General features: G+C 42.0%; 1 protein-coding gene across 1 annotated transcript in view; it reads right to left on the reverse strand.

The window, feature by feature from the left end:
- LOC122720865 (MOXD1 homolog 2) overlaps positions 1-19,078 on the reverse strand; it is a 185,874-nt gene that overhangs the window by 44,852 nt on the left and 121,944 nt on the right. The window contains exon 3 of the mRNA XM_043947903.1: positions 6,086-6,235. Within this exon, the coding sequence (XP_043803838.1) occupies positions 6,086-6,235 (150 nt within the window). The remainder of the gene's footprint in view (positions 1-6,085; positions 6,236-19,078) is intronic.

Here is a 19,078-nt window from a genome sequence, read left to right on the forward strand (position 1 = left end):
ACACTTGGATCCGATTGCCCGATTTAATTTTTTCACGTTTGTCAGAAGTAGTGCTCGCTCGTGAGACGGAAGGGAAAGCACGATAGATCGAAAGATTGAAAACCAAATACTTTAACTCTAATCATCGAAACAGTTATTTCTTCGATCGAATTTTAAATTATGAAAATTTTATATATACATTCCTTTGTTCGAAACTTATGAAAACTTATGTAACGTTGAAATTTTTCACCTGTGCACGTTCCGATTTTCAACTTGGAATGTTTTCAATCGTGAAAGTTTCCTTCCCTCCGTCATCGTGTTGATCGATCGTGATTAACTGCGGAAAGAGAGAGAGAGAGAACACGATCCTCCTCGCAGCGCGCGAGGAATCGAATTTCTGCCGATAATTGTCTCCAAACGTACACGTAATCTGGCGCCTGAGGGCCCGCGGAATCTCCTTGATTCGATTTCCCGTCGTAGCGGATAGGCAGCTTTCGGCGAAATACCCCTGGCGCCCTCCCCCCTGCAACGACGCTTCACGACGGAGTACACGGAGGATCCACCCAATAAGATCGTCTGCCCACCTGGCCACTCTCCTCCTCCCCCTCCCCTCGATCCCAAAGGCATCGGTCAAATTCGATTTTCCTTTTACATCGTACCGAACCATTCGGAATAGCGATCAGTTCTAGTGCCGAGGGAGGACCTTATTCAGGAAGTTCGCGTTCGGCTACTATAGGGCCGGCCAGTCAACCAGTCAACCAGGGGAGGGGGCGAAGTGGTAAACTAGATACGGGTACAGATAGGAAGGGAATAGAAGCAGAACGAGGTCACCTAGCCAATCCCCTTTGCAAGGCGCACCAATCTCCCTACCGTAATGTTCACGTGTGCATATCCTCCAAACTGGCGAAGAGAATTCGCTCTATCTCTCTCTCTCTCTTACTCTTTTTTTTTCTCTAGATTTTGTTCCTAAATTCACTTCGCACAAGGGTTCTAGTTTTGTTAGATCGATCGAGAGTATTTTCTGATCTGATTTATTTCTACATCCCTAAAGTTATATAAAAGTCTTATATTGCGATTATTTTGTAATTCCGTCCACTTATTTCTATAATCGTCTAATCCATACTTATTACTTCGAGTAAATAAATCACGATCAGTTAAAATTCAATCATGCTGGGAATCTTTCAATTTAGATAATCTAATTTCCATCTGATCCCATTTTTACCCGATCCGAGAAGGTGCATATCATTCGAAAAAGAGAATACTTCGTGGGAAAAGCATCCGTGTACGCGAGTCGACGAGTCGAATCCAGATTGGCAGAAAGTCTAGAATTGCATAATCCACCATCGACCTAGCAAATCCTCGCGCCGGCCTCAAAGGAGAATCCTCGTGTCGTCTCGTGTCGAAACTTTTGCGCTTTCCATCGCCGACATCCGGCACAAGAGTTCACCACCGACTCCGCAGCGCATTGTCGCGAAAATTTATCGGATGCAGAGAGAGGCGGCGTTTATTTTGACTATCCAAAACTGGGCCGAGTTTCTCGTTTCCCTGTGTACACTTCTTTGCCGGAGAAAATAAATAGATCAATTCGTTACGCGAAGCGAATACGATCGAAGCGTCTTCCATTGAAATATTTACCGTTCCATTGACAATCTCTCTGTCGCACAACTGCAACAACTCTGTTGGAAACTCTCCGCTCGTTCGTTTGCGACCAGGACCAGGAGGTGATAACGAAATAATTACTCGGTTTGCATAACTAACGTCTGTACGCGTCGTCTGAAACAAGCCTAATTATGAAAAATGCACATTTGAACGCGCACGTCGAAACGTGGCTCGTGTGACGGCCGTGCACGAGAGATTGGATACACGCGTGGCCGCTAATGAACTAATTACAAGCGCGTACTCAGCGCATATCCTGATAAGACCTGGCCGCCCCTTGTCACGTGCGTGTCGTCTACGAGGTAGTCGAGTTTAATTTCAGAGGCGGTGATGAGGCCCGTGAATATCAAAGCAAAGGACGAGGCCAACCGCGCGATATTAATATGCAATCGAAGCCCTCTTCCGTGTAAGCCGGTTATGGCGGAGCATCGCTTAATTTGATGTTCATTCGATTAATCCACCGTGGGCTGCCGTGGTAGAAATAACAATGGTTCGAGGTCCCGCTTCCGGAACTGTACTCCTGGCCTGCCGATTTGAGACGACAGTGGATACAAAAGTGGATCACACTTGCGTCGATAATTTGAGAAATAGAGAAATATTTAAATTTCTTTCAGGCGTTAGGGTTTTTTATTGAAACGGTATTTCGGAAATTTTATGAATTTTATGATGTTTGTGATCGTCGTTTGGGTGACTATGCTATGAATTCTGGTGACATTTGGCGGCTACGTCGATGGTTAAGGGAGTTGAGTTCGAGGGTTTGCTAGGTGAGAAGACGTTGGAGTTGGAATGTTTAGAGTTAGTGTTTAATCTTCTTAGCAGTGACAAATATTGTTTCACCGGTTACAAATGCTTACATTAGTCGAATTACGAATTTAGACACGTGTAACGTTCGATATTTTTCTCTATATCTCTTCGTGTAAATTTAACTGTTAAGAGATCAACCTTGCTTTTCGACAATTCGAATAAATAATTAATTAATTAAACAAAAGGAATATTTCTTAAAAATCGCCTTGACCGTAGAAATATCCGCGCTAGAGATACTTTCATTCATTTTTAAAGTCTGGATCGAGCCACGTGCTAAGAACTTCGCACTGGTCCGATTCGATCGAGATTAATATTGAACAACCGCCGTGACTTTTTCACCAACCCGATGAAAGCACAGAGCCACCGTTTTTCAATCTATTTATCCAAAGAGCCGTCCTTTCACGGACGGTAGCACGATTCCCCCAACCGTAACTTTTATCACGAGACAAAGAGCCTTGGCTACGTTTCGCCTGTTGACTCTGATCGCCGATAACCCTGTACAAACCTCGTTCGAAGTATCTCTTACGGTCCACCTACGGATTCGGACGTAATACACATTCGCGAGAAGCCACGACTCGAGGGCACTGTGAACGTGACACGTAAAAATATCATGTAGGGTACACCGATACGTCACGCGATCAGATAAAGGAAAAGGGGAGCTGACTTGGTCGTTTGTCGTTCCCCCCTCCACTCTTTTAGATAGAATCTCGACTCGCGGTGGCTCGCTTTATTTTTGCACCCGGCCATTTTGATGACTCAACTGCTTAGACGGACATTCCTTGGGAACGTTTGGTGCATCCAACGTGTTCAGTTTTCTGTACGGATTCCCGAGATCGAGATCAGAGAGAGGTAGCACCCCAGTGTCCTCTTTCTTTTCTAAATCCTGCTTAGAGCGTATACGTGAAGCAGATCGGACCGGGCGACAACGAAATTCTGAAATCTTCATCTGCATAATGTAGACTTTCGAGGGGATCAGCTGGATGGATGATGGCTCGTGCTCACATCTCGGAATAGAATTCTTTAAAAATTGTTCTTGATTCGTCTTCGTACGATCAAAGTGCATCTCTGAGCATCGTTGTACAATTCTTTTCTTTTCCTTTATGTATATTCTATTTTAACGAGATCTTAAAAGTTTTTGGAATTAGTATTGTTCGATCGTAAGATGCGAGAATGACGGAGTAACTACTTGAAGCGTTTAATTAATAACGTGAAATATCGTACGGATTGTAAAATATCGTAAATATAATCGTCTCGTAAAAGGTGTTTAAATTATCACGATTATATTATAGTACACAAAAGAAAAGCTTTAATCATCCCTCCATTTGGAATAAATTAAATTAAATTTTTCTCCCTGGAATAATGAACGTCAACGTCGCGTTTCCATTCCCCGCGACGTGTAATTACTCTTTGGACAAAGCAATCCTATTTCGCGCGTCTTGCGAATCACTCGCTCATCCAGGTAAATTCCACGGTGAGAACCGGCCCGCCAACGTTTCCCTTCAACTTCCTATCCTCGCCAATATTTGCGCGCCACGCGTCAATTATTTACGCGTAAACAGAGAACACGAATATTCATCGTTTCGCAACCCGTTAATATCGACGAATCTCGAAACGCCGTGGCAAAACGTAAACCGTGTAATTATTTCGAAAGTTCGTGATTGTTTTACGACGGTCGCCTCGAGTCTCTCTCGTTTATATGCGTCGAGGCATATAAACGAAGGCGTAAACGAAGAGAAACAATCAATTATTCGATTTCCCGATTCGCGTCACTCTATCCTTAAACGACATTTAATGGAAAGACGGATTCGACAGATTTGTAGGATAATAATTAAATCTGAGACTTAATATTATTTGTGTTAAGTTAATTTTTCGTTAGTTCGTATCGTGTTTGGATTCTTTGGATTTTTCAACAAAAGTTGAAGTTTTGAAAGACGTGTAGTGCGATTTTTCAATCGTGCAATTCTATTTTCGATTTCTGACAAAATTTCGGAGGATACGATTAATTTCTGCATTCTATTTTCATAAACAATTGAACTGTCATTCTTAATCCCATTATTCTATTATTACTTATTATCTCCAATCCAATCTTATCAATCATGCCACCCAAAATCTCTTTGTTTAAAATTAAAATAGTTATAAAAATTTCTTAACTCAAACTTCTTCGCTTGAATTATTTAGAATTCTTCGTCCGTGATAAACTGACCTGTCTCGATTCTTAATTCCCGATTCTTTGCACAATGAATATTCCTATTGTACCTTAGCCAACAGGTTGCCATAATTCTACGTGTCCATTAGAAAATAGCTGCATACCAATACGACGATATCAAAACCCTTCCGCGCCCTGTTTCCGCATCGTAAATTGCCAGCACAGAAGAATCGCAACAAACGCTTGTATTATCTTTTCCAGGCCTAGTTAAAAACCCGTGGTACCAACCGAACGGACGGCTCTATCTATGGATCCATCTATCTCCGAGTTAATTAACCGGCGAAATAAAGAACTGGGTCGGCCTGTCCTACCCCACGAGATAGACAGAACGAAGACTGATAACTGAGATCTTTGAATTTTCCCCGGTCTATGTTAATATCCTCGTCCCTCACCCTTCTCCGCGCTAACGATTCCTCCAAACTGCCCACGACTTTCCCACTTACGCTCTCGTTAGCCGACCGTGAAATTCCTCGCGCTTTTCCCTACCCCCCGCCCCGTATTTGCCACCCCGTAATGTCGGTTAATTAACGTTAATTGCGACGTGTAATGAATCGCGCTCGTATTTCCACGATTCCGATACTCGATCCTGTGTATCTGTTGCTGGCCCCGCGTACGTAATCCCCTTTTCCGCGGATAATTCGAATCGATTATCGTTGAGGAGGGGGGGATGAAACACGCGATGGGATTGAAACTTTGAATAAGATTAAGAAACGATAAAGCGTTTTGTATTTAAGTTTTATTTTCTTGGCGAGGGTTGATCGTGAAATTTGAAATACGATTCGAAATTTAGGGACTACGTTTCGTTTGTTCCGTTTTGGGATGGAAATTGAAGACGTTGAGTTTGAAAGGGAAGTTGAAAATTTAAATCGAATTACGTTTCCAAACAGAGAGGGTGTAAAGCGTTTGTCATGAGAAGCATTCGGGATGGAAAATCGAAGCAATCGATTTTAAATGCTAATGTATAAAACGATCGACGAAATCTACAGGGGAAAAAAGAAAAGGAATGAAAATCGAGAATCGGACGAAACGATTAAATTTGAAACAACGAAATATCACGGATGGTTAGGTGTATCGATTATCGGATTTTCGATTATGTTTCCGCAAAAACATCGGTGATCGTGGATAGACGTTACGATAAGACAGTTTCGAAATTGCAGGTAATTTTACAGACATCGCGAAATTAAATAAATAAATTCAATCGCGATGTATATACACGAGCGTCGGGATACGGATTTAATTATTTAAGGGGTGGTATATAGTGGGAGCTGCTCAATTTCGCCAAGAACCGCGATAAATAATTCTTGCACGGCTGGCTGGCAAGCAGCGTGGTGTGCCGCTCAATTTTTCTCATAAATCCATCAAACGATTCCTCGGGCGGGCACTTCGCGCCACCACGGAATTATCTTTCACGCCGGAAGCCGTATAAATCAAACGACTTACCGTGATCTTGAGGTCCCGCGGGTCGCACGTATCGTATCGCCTGCTGAAACGTAAAACGGTGTGCGTCTTGTTCTCGTAACCCAGTAGAAGGCAGTAGTCTTGGCTCGAGTCCATCTGGGGATCCTTGCTCGAATTCTTCACGTGTCGGTCCTGGAAACGGTAATAACGTTTCGTTAAACTTCCGCCCGATCGAATGGTAAGAACGATCGGTTGTATCTACAAAGGAGAATAAAATCAAATATCTTGATCGCATTTCCCCAAGCCTTTTTTAACCTTTGCACGGCTCGTGGACCGTGGATCCATATTTTCTGCATCGATTCGTACTTGATCGAAGCAGTAGCTTCAAATGTCGTTCGCAATTTCACAAATTGTACAATCTTATAAATTACACAATGGTAAACTGTAATACTGAAACGTTTGTTTTTTCACACAAGAATTCATTCGATATTTGGAATTAACAAATGCGTGCGGGTTCTGATTTGAATTAGAAAATAGAAGAACCGTAGATGGAAATTTTTCTATCGTTGAAAAATTGATGGAACGATTTCTGTCCTAAAAATGAGTTTCGATTAATGCAAGACGAGTAAATTAAATTTTAAAATACAACGAAAGAAATCACCGGTTTACTTTCTCGTTTCTCATTCTATCTCTACTGTTCGAACCTGTCATTAATAACATGGAATCGCCGTCTTATTCCGTTTCTTGCCCCAGGTCCTATTCCCAGGCGCAGAAAGATATCAAAGGACTTCCGAACGAGGCAAGGGACACCCCCTCCTGGCCACCGAGGCGAAATCCACAGAGAAACAGGAGGAACGAAACTATTCGCCGCGCCCTCTTTTTCACCGATCGCTTCCTTTTTTCTTTTCCTTTTCTTTCCTTTTTTTTCCCCCCCTTTTACACACCATCGTGGTCGAGAGCGGCACAAACTGACCGACCAAACCAATACCATCGAGAGTTAGTTAGTCCATCCCGTGGCAGGGCCCATGCCACGAAGACAAGTTTTTCTGCGCGAATTCCTGGTCGCCGCCTCGATATAATTATCCGCGGTTCGCCGTGGTCGCGACGCCTTCCATACCCATTGTTCCCCGCCGAACCACTACAGTTGCCCACTTTTTTTCATACCCGTTTCGGCGAGCTTTATTAGAATTTAATTTACCAGCGACGCGAACCGAGCCAACCTCATACCAACCGTGAGCTCGAACGAGTCACGCGTGTTACGCTGCTGGCCTCCTTTTGTCCCGGCATTCTTCGACTCGCCATTCGTCTCACCTCCGCCGAGTCGTACACGCGAGAGCGAAAATATAAAAAAAAAAAAAGAAGAGGCGAGGACGAGAAGAAAAAGGGAAGACAGGGGGGTAAAAAAAGGAGGGGAAGAAAAAAAATGGAATATCCATTTACGTTATCCCCGACGCGTGAAAGGCTCGAGCTAACACGGCAGCTAACTGTGACCGTGGTCCTGATTGGATATAAAATATAAAGCGTTTCTTACGATAAAAAGTATTATAGGCGTGCGTGCGAGGAGATCGCAAAAACGGGGAATCGTTCTTGGGGCGAAAAAACAGGGCGCAGGTGTGTGGGACCGTTGGAAAAGGACGATATCGTCAAAGTCACTTAGCCCCCAAAGTGACTGCCTCGTTTCGATTTCGTCTCGTTCAGATTTTTATTTAACGATTCCGCTTCCGAATTCCTTGCTCCGCTCCCTTTTTCCCTTTCTCACCCGGCTTTCCTCTCCAATCTCTCTCTTTCTTTTTTTCCTTTTTACCAGAATTTGCAATAGACACGGGCAACTGCTTTAAAATGTAACGCAGTGAATCCGGGAGAAAATTCGAATTCCTCTAGGAAACAAGAACCATTCTTTCGCTTTGAGAACGCGACGATCCCGTGCTTTGAACCCCGCTCCTGCTCCTTCCCGATATTGCCTTCGCGTTTAGCGTTTCGATGAACGCTTCCGGGCGAGATAGAGAAGAAAGGAGGGAGAGGGAGGGGTTATGGCGAACGCCGATAGCTAACAACTGCGCTCTTTTGCGAGGAGAATTCGCGCCATCGCTAGAAACGAGACGCCATGAAATTTGAACTGGGCTAGGCTATAACGTCACACCTTATTGCCGATTCAATGTGGTTTTGATCCATCATTGGCACGTCGTTTCGGCCAGATTAGAACTTATCCCAAATTGTCCGTTTTTTCTTCGAATTAGAAGTAACATCACGAGATTCGCCATGAATATCCAATATATTAGTCGCGATCTTTTATATCTAATATTAATCGTAGCTTTAATATCAAATATCTACGTTTCATTTTGGTATTACGAAAAGGATTGGCGTAGATCTTGAAATATGATCACGATCGCCGTACTCTTCAAATCCAAACTACAACCACCAAATGTGTTACGCACATAACTCAGAATCTTCCGTATAAATAAATCGATTTTTCCCGGCTAAATAATTCCAAAATTCAATACCTTCCGGCACAAAACTTCGACGGCCAGAACCTTGAAATATCACACCAAGACCAGACTACCGCGCGAGGAGATCCTGAAAGGGTCTGGAAAACCGAGAGAAGGCACCACTAACGGTGGCGGCTGAGTAATAAATAATTTCCAGCCCCGTCTCGCGCAACTTCTTCAATTTCCGCCTTCACGTCGGAAATGGAGAGCATATTTTTACCCTCCCCCTCCTTCTAGACATCTACCACCTTCACCGATCAGAAAATCGGACTTTCCCTCCTCCGCGTCACTTCTTCACTCGTCCGAAGCCACGATACTTTTCCCAGCCCCCGATTCGAAGGACGTTCGTTGAACGAGGCCGGCCGCCTCGTTCGTTCCAAGTCCCCTCCTCCCTTCTCGAATCGAGGGAAGAGCCATGATCGAGTGGAGAACGAGAGACGCGTTGTAAGCGCGCGCCAATTTTTTTCCTCCCTGTGAACGAGGCAGAGGGAGGCGGAAACGTCGTTTTCGACCGTCGTCGAATTCCGTTCCGCCACCGACCGGTGGCGAGCAATTGTCCCCCTGCTCCATCCAGGGCATGACTGTTTATTGCCATTTGAGAGGCGCGTGGAAACGTTGCGTATCCCTGCGAAAGAATGGCGGGCAACGAGTGGCGCGTGTGTCCCGCAATTATACGAATTACGTCTGAGCCATTCAACCGGAGGGACAATACCTTTCGTGGGTGGCTGACAGAGAAATCGTGCGATTCGACTTTTGTTTCGATCGGTCGGTCCGTTTTTTTTTTTTTTTTTTCTTTCGAACGAAGATGATGGGACTTGGTGGAGATTATCGACGAGTTCATCTGAAAGAATGACTTGATTGCGGTTCAACGTGTAATTTATGGATTAATTAGTTATTTCTTGTCATACTTTTTAAAATTTTGCGAGAATATTGCTTGAAATTCAACTGGAATTTGTATTAAATGTAATTACTTTTGTATGGAATTTTTATATATAAATATATATTAGTTTGTATTATTATTTTATTTATTACAAGTATAAGAAGTAAGAAATGTTTAAGAAACATGAACGGTTATGGCGAACTTTAAGTAGATTGATGACGATACTTTATTAGGCAAGCTACTTAAGTGGAACGAACCATCTGACTCACTTCTAATCTATTGAAATTCGCCTTACCGTCAAATACTCATTTCATACTTTCATACTTCTCTCTCCCTTTGTCAATTAATTAAATTATTATCCTTTCCTAATTCAATTCTCAATCCTAGCGTACATATTTATCCGCCGCGTTAAGAAAAATAATAATTATTAATCACGAGACAACGGGTGAAAAAGAAAAATTCTAAAATTCTCCAAGTTTGTCGAGAGTTGATAAAGTTTCTCCTCCACGAAACTTTTCCACGCTGCATTTCCTCGCTTCGCGTGCGACACACACGACTCGGTTCCCGCGTTGCTGAGAGAAAGAAAAAGAAGAAAAGAAAAAAAAAAAAGAGGAAAGGAAATCAGGAAATGCACGTTATAAAAATGTTATCGCGATACAAGTGTCGTTTCCACGGCGTGTACGCGTCCCACGGTCCTCTTTTCTTTCCATCGACTGTCGTTCCAGTGTTTATTGTCGCGTGGGCGTCATGCATATAGCAAACACGCGATTCCCCCTAAGTCGCTCGATTCCACGCAGCCGCTTCATTATGCAACACGCGTTGCAATTATTTGCGCAATATCCGTTCCGGGTAAATGTCGCGGGTAAAGTGAAACTTTTAAATGGAGGGAAGGATGTCGGTATCAAGCCCACGCAAGAAGGATCGAAGAATCGTTTGAGCGAAAGAGAGTGGGCGTGCAATTATGAAATGTGCCGATACCTTGGAAAAAATTCCAGAGGCGCGATGAAAAAAGGAAAAGCTCTTTTGTCTAATCTAACCTCGCGTAATAATCTATGATGTTTCTAAGCCCACACGAGTTGAAGAATTTTTGCGTGAATGGGATGAATTATTGTTGTACAGCGTGAAAGAGAAACGCGATCTATGAAATCTAGATGTCTTGGAAATTTAATCTAATCTTAATTGTTTATTCAAGGCGTTCAAAATTTTTATCTAGATTCGTTCAAATTGAAAAATCTTTATGCGAAACAGGAATGCAATTATCGAAATCGTACTGATGAAACTTTTCGAATATCACGACAAAGAAGGAAGTATTGCGTCGAGTAATGTTGATTTGCGTTTCAATCTAATCTGGTTAATTGCATCTACCGTAATACAAACCTAAATTAAAAAAATGTTTACGTGAACGAGGCGTATAATCATAAAAATCGCAATGATACCCTTGCAACTTTCCAAAGTCACGGTTTGAAAAAAAAAAAGAAACATCGAATAATGGAAGGTCTCTCCTTCGAACCTAACCCGATAATTGCATCTAATTTTACCTAAGCACACAAGTTAAACAAAGTTTAACACGAAATAGGCGTGCAATTGCGAAGAAATCGTTGGCCTTGGACCCTTCTAAAGTCACGGCAAAAAAAAAAAAAAAGAAAAAAAAGAAAAAAAAAGAGGGGAAACAGAACCTTGCATCGCAAGACCCCTTCTTCCTCGTAGAATAGAGGAGTCGCGAAAAGGACTGACACGAAAAACTTCGACAATATTCGCTTCGATCCTATTTCCTCCTTTTAGCAAACGATATCGTTCCGCTCAATTCCAGCTTCGAAACGATGAAAGCACGGGTTATGCAACGACTCCGGGCCTCGTAGGAGCCGCGCCAAGTAGGGCGCATGTTTTATCGCTTCTCTGCCCTTGTTTCCCTCCCGCGCATAGTTCACAGATCGGGACGAGGGAAAGAATTGCCTTAATATATCGCTGCGTCCAACTCGGCGGAAACGAGTTTTAATACACCGTCGGATCCGGGTGGGGCGAGGAGCGAGTTGATCGAGTTTCGAAACGGTAGTCAATGAATTAAACGCTCCACCCCCCCCCAGCCTCCTCGATGCTCGTTATCGAAATCGTTTCACCGATCAAGCAATAAATTCCTTTCGTCGCGATCGTTCTTGTTAGTACAATTTCCGATACAACCGGTAATCAAATACAGCCCGGGCAGAGAGTATCGCTTAATCCGCAATCAGATCCGTAATCTGCGAATCGAAATTACGACCACCGTTGCGAATCTTGGGTAAATTCAGTCGTTCTCGCTCGACGACACGCGCCCGCGCGCCACATATTTTACCTACGACACGCGTTGTATCCGTGTTCCACGGATTCGAGGAGGGATCCCCGTAATTGTCCTTCGAATCGAGGAGGAACGGAGGAGGAGTCGGCGTTGGTTGGGTAAACGCGTTTACCAGCAGACGAGAACAGATTCCATCCAGCTCGGTCGATGGCGGGAAAATTATAGCAATTATCCGGCTGGCTCCCAATTCGGCCTGGGCCGCGTCATCGGTGACAGCGGTTGTGGGATCGCTCTGTTAATGAATCCAACGACGGTCGTGTAAATAATCCGACCGCCGCCGACGAGGAATCCGTGCGATTCGAGGCGGGGAAAATACGAAGCTTGTCAACGGGTTTCGATTGTCAACGATCGAACGAGCGAGGGGGAGGTATAGTATTTTGCGCGAACTTTGGAGATTGAAATTATTGTTTAAAGAGATATTGAATAAAAATCGTGTAAGTAAAATGGTTATTTGAATTTCTCTTTGAAATCTATTCGTTTAAGGAAAGTCTGTTTCAATCTTTGATCCCTTTACATATTAAAATTCTTTTATAAAATTATATATTAGGATAATTTGTTTTAAAAATTGCCTTCTATTTCTTTTTTGAATACACGCCTTTTTTAAATAACTCAACAAGATAATCGAAAACGAAGGATTTGTCTTCTTGTTGCAAACTTTTCAATCATCGAAATCCTCGATTAATGAGTGATCGTTATTAAATTAGCATTCTCGTTTGCGTTCACGAACTTCCGTCTCGCGAGCGAGCGAACGAACGAAGGAACGAGCGAGATAGAAGGTTTGGGGAAATACCGTGTCGCGATGCAAGAAAGTTTCTTTATAATTTTCGAAACGAGGAGGCACGAAACCAACGAGCCTCCCTTACTCATTGTTCGTGTAGCAGAGATCCATTTGTGTGCGCGCGGCCACCGTTTCTCACAATTACGATCGTGGCGCGCCATGGATCCGCGTTGCGGTTCCACGTAGCGAGAAATTATGCCAATTAGGCAGGATACACGTCGCTTCGACGGCGTCTATTGTCTCCTATTCGTTTCGATCGTAATAAGAATAATTCGGTGGGCGATGTGCGCTCTGTGCCCGAACGGGACACATGACATTGACAGAGAGAATGGGGAAAGGCGTATCCATATAATTGGCTGGGAATCGACAATGCGGTTTCGTGCCGAGCGTATTAGCCATCTCCATTATTTTCACAAAGAAAATCCATGTATAGGCCCTCCCTCCCTCTCTGTTCAGGGACACTAAACATTACAGCGTTCCCTTGTCGGCGTAATAACCGCTTTAAGGGCTATACATGTTCGAATCGATGCGACGCTCTACGATTGCAAGTTGAAAGAGCATCGCAAAGTCAATTTCGATTAGATCGATTTTCAATAAATTACAAGGTGAATTTTATGGATAAATATAGTGGAAGATATTTGATTAGGTGTTATTATTACTTAATATAATCCCATTTAGGATTATTACATCACGAATCTCGAGGTTATTTCATTTTCCAAGATAGTTGTTGTATTTAAGAAAATGCGAAAACTTCGTAGAAATAATCCAAATCTATCTAACCCTGGAAATGGCAACACGAAATGCTATTTCGAAATGGCAAGTAGAAGATCGTGCATAGATCGTTGGATAGATTCGAATAATCCAAGTGTGAGAGAATCTCTTCTTGCCATTGACGCCTTCTCGTCGGTATGCCCAATCGATTTCACGTGGCGGACAATTATGTCAATTACTCTGTCCTGATTCACCGATCGCGATAATGCGACACGACGTCACCAAACCTGACAGCGGCATCCTACCGAAGCTAATGATCGCGCTTAATGGGCTTGCAACGCGGCAAGAACGAGATCGATGGTCGAAATTCCCGGAAGAACCGCGACAAATCGGGACTCGAACGCGTTCGAAGATGTTCAATCGCTCTGATCGATCGTTCTGCATACAGGCACGCTATCAATACGATTCGCGAATATATAGAGACGCATTTTTGTATTGGCAATTGTATCTTTGGTAGTTTTTAGTGTATCAATTATTTGTAGATCGTTTACTTCTCTTTCGAAACTGTTTCGCGTATTTTATATTTTATATCTTTACAGTTTCTTATTACGATGTTGTACCATTTTCTTAAAATCTTTTCTCGAGTGAAATTTTTCTCGGACTTTGTCCATTTGTTCCTCTATGTGTATTTATTTTTTAAATTATTTGAAATTCTTTCTTCAATATTTTTATATATTTCGTTTTCCTTTGATTCCTCTTTCTAATAGATAAAATTTTAGAATCTCTTAAAATTCTCAGAACTATGAACTATCTTGAACGTATCAAATTTTTAAAAATTTCAATTTCTTTCAAATCGATGCGAAAAGTATCGATGCAAAGGATATTCCCATTCCATGTTTCAAAGAAATCCTTTCCTTTCGAAACAAGGGGCTTCAACGAAATCCTTTCCCTTTCGAAACAAGGGGCTGGAAAAACACTGATTCGTAATAAAATGATTATCGTAGCTCGACGATCCACTACTACGTCAACCTCCTGTTTGTCGCAACGCGCGTGCACGACGAGGACGATGGATTTTGTTCGCCACTCTCGTTTCCATCGTGATCGTTAAAACACCATCGTGGACGTAACCCTCCTGGAGCCGTGGAGCCGATAATAAATAAACGCGGTGGCTCCGCTTGGCGTTTCTCAGCCGTGAAACGCTCGGAGGCCGCGCGTTCCCTCGAAAATCATAAAATTGATAACGACAACCGCACGCATCCGCGCCGCTTCGTGTTTATCCAACGATCCTCGAAAATGGCGACGGTGGTTAATGACAAGTGCTCGCCGCGATAACAAAAGCTGGCACGAGCGATTGCGTGCGCGAAACTAGCCATCCGTCCCTTTGCAAACATGCACCGATTCGAGAAGTGTTTTATTTTTTCCCTCCCTTCCCCTTGCTCGTGCTGTCGCGAACGATTCGCGTTGAGGTGAACGAGTCGATTCGAAGCTTTGATTACACCTGTATTGGATTGTAACTAAGTACTTATACGATTTGATAGATGTAACTTAGATTCTCTGAATTTTTGATCGATTGATGGATTGAAATATAAATGAATATATAAATGAAACGAGGGATACAAAAATTAATATTCAAAAATGTTAAAACAAGATCAGCTGATCGATCGTGTGCAGACGCATTAGTGACACAAGATTCTTAGGTATTTATAATAGAAGTGCAAAAATTTAATATTACGAAAATTAAACGTAGAACTCGAGAAATTCAATAATTAGAAATGTTTCTGAAGAATTTTCGAACTAAAATCCATTTATGATAAAAAAAGAAAAGGAATAAGAAAAAAGCAACGTATCATGGCCTGAAATAAAAATTCCAAACCAAGATAAATATGCGCACGATAATTAAACGAGATAACAGAAGAACGCAATATCGAGTGGTTTTCTTCTGAAAATCATAATCATTCTTCGATCTCGAGTGGCTCCTCGTCAAAATTCCTAACAAATCGAAGACGGAGAGGTAACACGCTTTGTTCACAATTGACACAATTACTTTTGGGAGGAGACAGTGGCGGTCGATAGAAGCTAGTGAAAATGGGATGAGAAGTCGTACGCGCGATTCGCTAATTGAAACGAAAGGCAGGAAGAGCTTTCAAGTTATCGATTCGTGAAACGGGAGAGCGAATGAAATGGATCAACGGCAAGAACGGCAACAAAAAGCGAGATGCGTACTACAACTTTATTCCCTATCGATGTTATCCATCCGGTGGAACGAGTTGTACAGCGAACGTGAGCGTTCGTTCCTCTCTTTTTTTTCTTTTTTTCTTTTTTTTTTGCTTTTGCTTTTGTCCCTGTCTTCCTGTCGAAATCATATATATATATTCGATAAAGTTGCCGGAAAAGTAGGATAAGCACGCATCCTCGACAGAGCACACGCGAGGATGAAAGAGAGCGTAGCGGCGCGGCGGAAGTTGCCGGCTTCGAAGTCATCGACGGGTAGATAACAGTTGCAGATGCATTTAATCCGATAGCGGCTCGTGTTTTCCACGGTACTTCAACCTATGTATATGTACGCCAACCGCAAAATCTCCTAGCGAAGCGATATCGCACGATTTGAACGTGTTCGCATGGATACCTACTACTCCATTGTTCGACGATGAAAAACGTGGTACAGAGATACTGTTCGAAAATGAACGGTGTTTTTAACACTGGAATAACTGGTACGATAGAACCAGAGACTTAGTTCTGGAAAATTTTACCCCTTTCAGCAGTGATTTTCGACAGAATGAATTTTTAATTCAGCAACTATTTAAAATAAACCGTATCGTGCATGTATATTATCATTCCGTCATTTTCTTGAAAGAAAATAAACAAGCCATATATGAAATCTGTCTATTAAATGATAGCCTGTAAAGCTGCAAATGGTACGATAGAAAAAGACTTAGTTGTGGAAAATTTTACCCCTTTCAGCAGTAATTTTCAACAGAATGAATTTTTAATTCAGCAACTATTTAAAATAAACCGTATCATGCATGTATATAATCATTCCGTCATTTTCTTAAAAGAAAATAAACAAGCCATATATGAAATCTGTCTATTAAATGATAGCCTGTAAAGTTGCAAATGGTACGATAGAACAAGATTTAGTTCTGGAAAATTTTACGCCTTTCAGCAGTGATTTTCGATAGAATGAATTTTTATGTAATTCAACAACTATTTAAAATAAACCATATCGTGCATGTATACTATCATTCCGTCATTTTCTTGAAAGAAAATAAACAAGCCATATATGAAATCTGTCTATTAAATGATAGTCTGTAAAGCTGCAAATGATTTGGATTTAAAATTGAACACAATGATGGATCATATTTAAGAATGTGTACTTACTGACGATGAATTCAACGAGGAATTTCTCCTTATAAAACCAGTAGATATATTTTTCTCTGTATTAAGCAGAGTAAGAATAGTAACTTTAAACGAGTAAAAATGCAGTAATGATTCGTAGAACGAGCAAGACGGAGAGGACATCGCGCAATCCTTTCCTGGTAATTCTAATTCAAGCGGCGTGCACGGTTTACTTTCGATCGGCGAGACGCACGAATTCGTCGGGATTGTAATCCTCGCGGGGTTAAATGGAATACGAGGAATCGAAGGTCGTTGTTCCTGGTGAAATATCGATTGCGGGCTGGCCATGTGCTCGCGGAATCGTGTTGCACGGAACAATGTTTAACTCGACGCGGGCCGAGCTAAATTATTAATCCGACCTCGTGTAATCGCGTTGTTAAGGTGAAAAGCCACGGACCGAGAGCGTTCTTTGACACGGCACCAACACCGTTTATGCTCTAAGGGCGTGCACTTACACGTCGCGCGATGAAATAACGTAACTTGGTCACCGAAATAGGGCGCCGTGCATCGAGCGTGTAACAAGTGGTAAATGGAATCTCGTCGCAATGGAAGGCAATATTCGTGTAATGAACCAAATAAGAGCCACTTAATATTGAATGCGAATCAGATTTAATTATGTGATTCAATGGAAACTCGACAGAGTTTAAATTCTGTATGATATAATTGGTAATTTATAGATCAAATACACACTTTTCATGCTGCATATCTTTTGTATACAAGAACGTCATTCAGAAATAAACGTATTCGTCGTGTAATTTATCTTAAAACAATAATTAAATCCTATTAAAATTAAAGAAACTTTGGAACGCTGTAACTTCGAAAATAGTGATGATCAATCGATGAAATATCGTTAGAAACGTGAAATTTTCCCCTTTAAAATGCATTTTGATTTATTCCGATACGACTTCCGGTTCCCGAGGTAATGAAAAAATAATTTTTATCTTAAATACAATTAAAACTTATTAAAATTAGGAAAACTTTGAATCTCTGTAATTCCGAAGATATTGACTTCCGGTTGATGAATAAACGATCATTAGAAACGTGGAACCTTGCTCTTTAAAACGCTTCTTGATTCATCTCGATACGACTTCCGGATTCTGAGATATCGTCGTGTAAAGAGAAGGATAATTTTTAGTCGTTTATCGTGTCCGTTCTTGTCGCTTATTCGGACCTCTTGCTCGCACCTCGCCTCACTGACCTATCCCAAATTCCAAACAAGTGTCAGACGCTGAAAAAACGTAAACATTAAACATTTCCAAGAAAAATATATAGGTCACTAGATCGCAAACCCATTCATATAATCACCTTCGTTACGTAGATTTTGATGACTAAATTTTTTCTCACTTATGCAATAGTCGAACAATAATATTCATTATCACACAAAGCAAAAATGCAGTTTTATCAACTCGTAATCTTTGCCGCATCTCGCATGACATTAATCTAACTAAGGATAAAAAGATAAGCGTGAAAATCGTTTCGTTATGGATTATTCTCAGACATCCATCCATCGTATTACGGAGATGGACTTGCATAAATTGGTGTTCGAAGTCAAAGGTCTGGGATGCATTGTGAATGAAGATTCCGGGTTCTGGGAACAACTCGAGGCGCAATTCTCGTCGTTTTATTCCATTTGCAAATCAATTCGTTCCTCGACTACCACTTTAAGGTTTCGTCTATGAGCGATTTCCGAGAGGATTACTCCCAAGAAAGGCAAGAGAGAAGGGAGGGGTGTCGAGTGGCGCATTATCGGGACCTCGAACACGGAGAATTTACTGGAAATTATCGAGCCGGCCGGAAAATGAATGTTGGATGCGCGTTAAGGATGTATCGCCTTCGCTGAGATTGAGCACGGCTGACGTCTCAGCCAACGCCGGATATTTTATTCAACACGTTGCCCCGTATTGCCTCGGAATCGTAAGCTTTAGACTTGTTACAGATGAAGACAATTACGTCCACGGGGATAACGGAGGGAGGGTTGGTGCAGGAGAAGAGTTACAGACGCGAGTGTAAAAAAGTTTCATGAATATCAAGAAGTTCGCAGCTAACCTAGATTCCTAGGGAATACCGCCGATCTCTCTGCGAGAGTAATACGTACATCGATGCCTCTGTGTCCGCTTCTGTCTACGTGAACACGACGAACTCTTTGAATTGTTCATATTGTACACGAATTGTATATTGCTGCACGTAATTATTTCAGTCACGAGCGATCTTATACTTCGACACGAATTATTTGCCACGAGCTTAGTTATTTTTTGCTCTCGAAAGCGAAAAATCTTTATTCAAAGAAGATCTACAACGTGTCTACGCGTTAACATCCGATCACTGCCTTCTCTCTGTAAATGAAACATCCACTGTAACTCGTCAATCAAACATCACAATATATCAACCAAATGCCACTCACACGCCACGCTCATACAATGGAACATACGTTCTCCCGCGAATTTGTCTTTCT

This window comes from Apis laboriosa, unplaced genomic scaffold (assembly GCF_014066325.1).
Source record: "Apis laboriosa isolate Shangri-la unplaced genomic scaffold, ASM1406632v1 scaffold13_cov153, whole genome shotgun sequence".
NCBI classification, from domain to species: domain Eukaryota; kingdom Metazoa; phylum Arthropoda; class Insecta; order Hymenoptera; family Apidae; genus Apis; species Apis laboriosa.